This window comes from Octopus bimaculoides, chromosome 14 (genome assembly GCF_001194135.2).
Source record: "Octopus bimaculoides isolate UCB-OBI-ISO-001 chromosome 14, ASM119413v2, whole genome shotgun sequence".
Taxonomy (NCBI): Eukaryota; Metazoa; Mollusca; class Cephalopoda; order Octopoda; family Octopodidae; genus Octopus; species Octopus bimaculoides.
Genome location: NC_068994.1, coordinates 17,502,886 through 17,506,186, shown reverse-complemented (window position 1 = coordinate 17,506,186; position 3,301 = coordinate 17,502,886). Strand labels below are relative to the sequence as shown.

General features: G+C 38.6%; 1 protein-coding gene across 3 annotated transcripts in view; it reads right to left on the bottom strand.

Moving 5' to 3' along the window:
- Positions 1 to 3,301, bottom strand: part of LOC106883631 (exocyst complex component 6B) — a 130,029-nt gene that overhangs the window by 4,136 nt on the left and 122,592 nt on the right. For all 3 annotated transcript variants that reach the window (XM_052972708.1, XM_052972707.1, XM_052972710.1), the window contains exon 20: positions 1,816 to 1,957. In XM_052972708.1, coding sequence (XP_052828668.1) covers positions 1,816 to 1,957 — 142 coding nt within the window. The remainder of the gene's footprint in view (positions 1 to 1,815; positions 1,958 to 3,301) is intronic.

The window sequence follows — 3,301 nt, the reverse complement described above, 5'->3', positions numbered from 1 at the left end:
CTGGCCCTCGTGCCGGTGGCACATAAAAGCACCCACTACACTCTCGGAGTGGTTGGCGTTAGGAAGGGCATCTAGGTGTAGAAACTCTGCCAGATCAGATTCGAGCCTGGTGCAGCCTTCTGGCTTGCCAGTCCTCAGTCAAATCGTCCAACTCATGCTAGCATGGAGGGCGGACGTTAAACGATGATGATGATGTACTGGTGGATTCTTTGTGAAGACCCTAAAATGGAGGATGTTTTCAAGATGAGAATTTATGGAACCAGAACAAGCCTGGCATAAAAGTATCCACATTGTCAGTAGAGTAGCTAAGTGCAGAAAACTGAAGAGTGAACATTGTGTGTGTGTGCGCGCGTGTGTATGTGTGTCTCTCTCTCTCTCTCTCACTCACTCACATTCATTGTGTGTGTATGGTTAAAACTAGCAGCAAGAAGGTCATTAATTGTCAGTAAGAGGAATGTTGAAGAAATAACTAAACCCCTAATGTACAGAGTTTTTGGGATATCAGGCAGAGAGAGAGATTTGTCATTGCACACTCCCAAGAAACTTCTGAACCAAAAGATGAATGGAACAACAGACAAATATCTGAGTAAGAATGCCTTCATGCTAAACATGGGTCAAGGTATTTACTAATGTCTGTAACAACTATATTTCTTTTACCATCATTAATTTCTATACAATGGATGCACTAGAGATGTAGTGGGATCAAAGGCAACTGGCACTCTGTCAGCTATGACGATGAGGGTTCCAGATGATCTGATCAACAGAACAACCTGCTCGTGAAATTAACTGCACAGGCATGTGTACCCTTAATGTAGTTCTCAGAGAGATTGAGCATGACACAGGGTGTAACAAGGTTGGCCCTTTGAAATACATGTACAACTCCATTTTGCCAGCCGAGTGGACTGAAACAATGTGAAATAAAAAAGCCTGCTCAAAGACACAATGTGCTGCCAGGAATCGAACTCGGTTGTGAGCCAAATAACCTAACCACTGAGCCATGTGCCTTCACAAGATCATAGACTAACTAACAAAAAAGTTAGCCTTTGTATGTGACAGGTGTATTAAGCACAAAGTACCCAGGAAACAAATGGTCTCAATTGCCCAGATAGCACTCTAGAAGTAGTCATTAGTTTCTACTACTTAGGTGACTCAGCAAAGGGGATGGGTGCTCCCAAAAAGGCATAGTAGCCAGAGTAAGAACAGGCTGGAAAAATATTCAGGGAGCTCTGCTGGTAACAAAAAGCCTTTCCATCAGAGTGAAGAGCAGATTTCTATGATGCTTAAGAAGGACATAGATGATGATGATGATGATGATGATGAATAGGTATGGTGACAAATAAGGATGTTTAATAAAAAAAGGTGTAAGCTCTGATTGATCAAACACACCTATGATAAAGGCATTGGAAAGTTGTTGGTTGTATCTAGTTTATCATTTGAGAAGGGTTGACAAGGGGCTGAGACTCCTGACAGTTTGCTGTACTTGAGAAGACACATCAAGCTAAGTAAGATCATGGTTGTCCTTGCATATAGGCATGTCCTCTGCATTCATCTTCAACTGAGCCTTCCTAATCTTGCAGGCTCATGGGTGCTGGTGCCGTGTAAAAAGCACCTGTACTGGTACCATGTAAAAGCACCCAGTACACTCTGTAAAGTGGTTGGTGTTAGGAAGGGCATCCAGCTGTAGAAACCATCCCAAAACAGACAAATGGAGCCTGGGTAGCTCCTATCAAACCATCCAATCTATGCCAGTATGGAAAAAGGATGATGATGATCTGAACAGTAAAATAAGTTTTCGAAAAACATATGGTTACTCACGTTCACACTGAATCAGGTCTAAATTAAATTGCTGTAAAGCACCCATTGTAACTTGTTTGACATCATTGTCCATCACAAAATCCATCAAGCTACAAGCTATATGCTTGCAAGCAGACATACATGCTGTTCTGGCAACCTTTTCCTGTAGAAAATATGGAAAAATACAAAATGGTTAACAAATAAAGATTTATATCACTTTGGTACAAGCAACAAATCTGTGAGGGAGGAGAACAGTTGATTGAATTGATCCTAGTATATAACTGGTACTATTTTATGAACCCCAGAGATGTAAGACAAAACTGACCTTAGTGATATTTTAGAGTATAGAAGGACAAAAAAAAAAAAACAACAACTAAATACTGCAAGGCATTTAACTAGAAACTCCACTAATTCTGCTAATTAGTGGAGCAACTGATTTCTTTCTAATAAACAAAATCAACTGATTTGTGGTATAGTCAGTGGAACTAATCTCAGTTTAATTTAATGACAGCATATAATTCGATATTGAAGAGAGAGGAACAAAAACTAAATATTAAATTTTGACTGTTACTCTGTTTTGGTCATTTTCAGAAATGAAAGTCACCATACATGATAATTAATACCTTGTAACCCATAGGGACATAAAAGACACCACTGAAAACTACCCCTTCATGTAGTGATTCACAAAAGTATCGTACTGATGTGGTTTCTGGTTGTTTTATTCAGGCTCATAGGAGGATCTGTGGTCTGAACAGTCAGCTAAAATATTTATTTCCAGTTAGTGAAACAGGAACATTGATTGAGTTTAGTATGTTTGCTTGGGTCTCATTGAAGAATTGATGACAGTATTTGAGCCATCATACTGTTACATAAGAAAACCAAGCATACAGTCCATATCATAGCAAAAGCCATGTTTCTCACATGTCTATCTATGCATCACATGCTCAGATTATGTTGATTTTCAAATAATTCATTTATTCTTTTATCATTTAGTCAGAACGAAAGGCAATGTCCATAACACCACCACCTTGAGAACCAGGTGGTGGTGTTAGATTGGGTGACAGAATAAGTCTATGACTCACATAGCTATGATAGGAACTTAAAAGGTAAAAATGCAGAACAAATATTGTAAGGTATGTCTGCCAATTCACCACTCTGTATTGATGCCTTTTTATCTATATATATAAAAATGAGAATGTGTGTCTGTCTGTCTGTGTGAATCTCTAAAACTCGAGAACTACGCAACCAATTTCATTCAAATTTTACACATGCCTTACTTAGGGTTCCAGTTGTGTTTTAGTCAAAAAAAATTATTAACTTCTTGCAGAGTTCGAGCACACGGCAACATAATATCTCCTCCACTATTTAAGTATTACGTGTCAAAAGTGAAACAAAAACACTCATGTCAAATACTTTCACTTTAAAAATGAAACTATTCCACTAACTGAAACAATCACATTTCGATACTGTAGTGACAGATACTTTCACAGAGAGAGAAAGAGAGAAA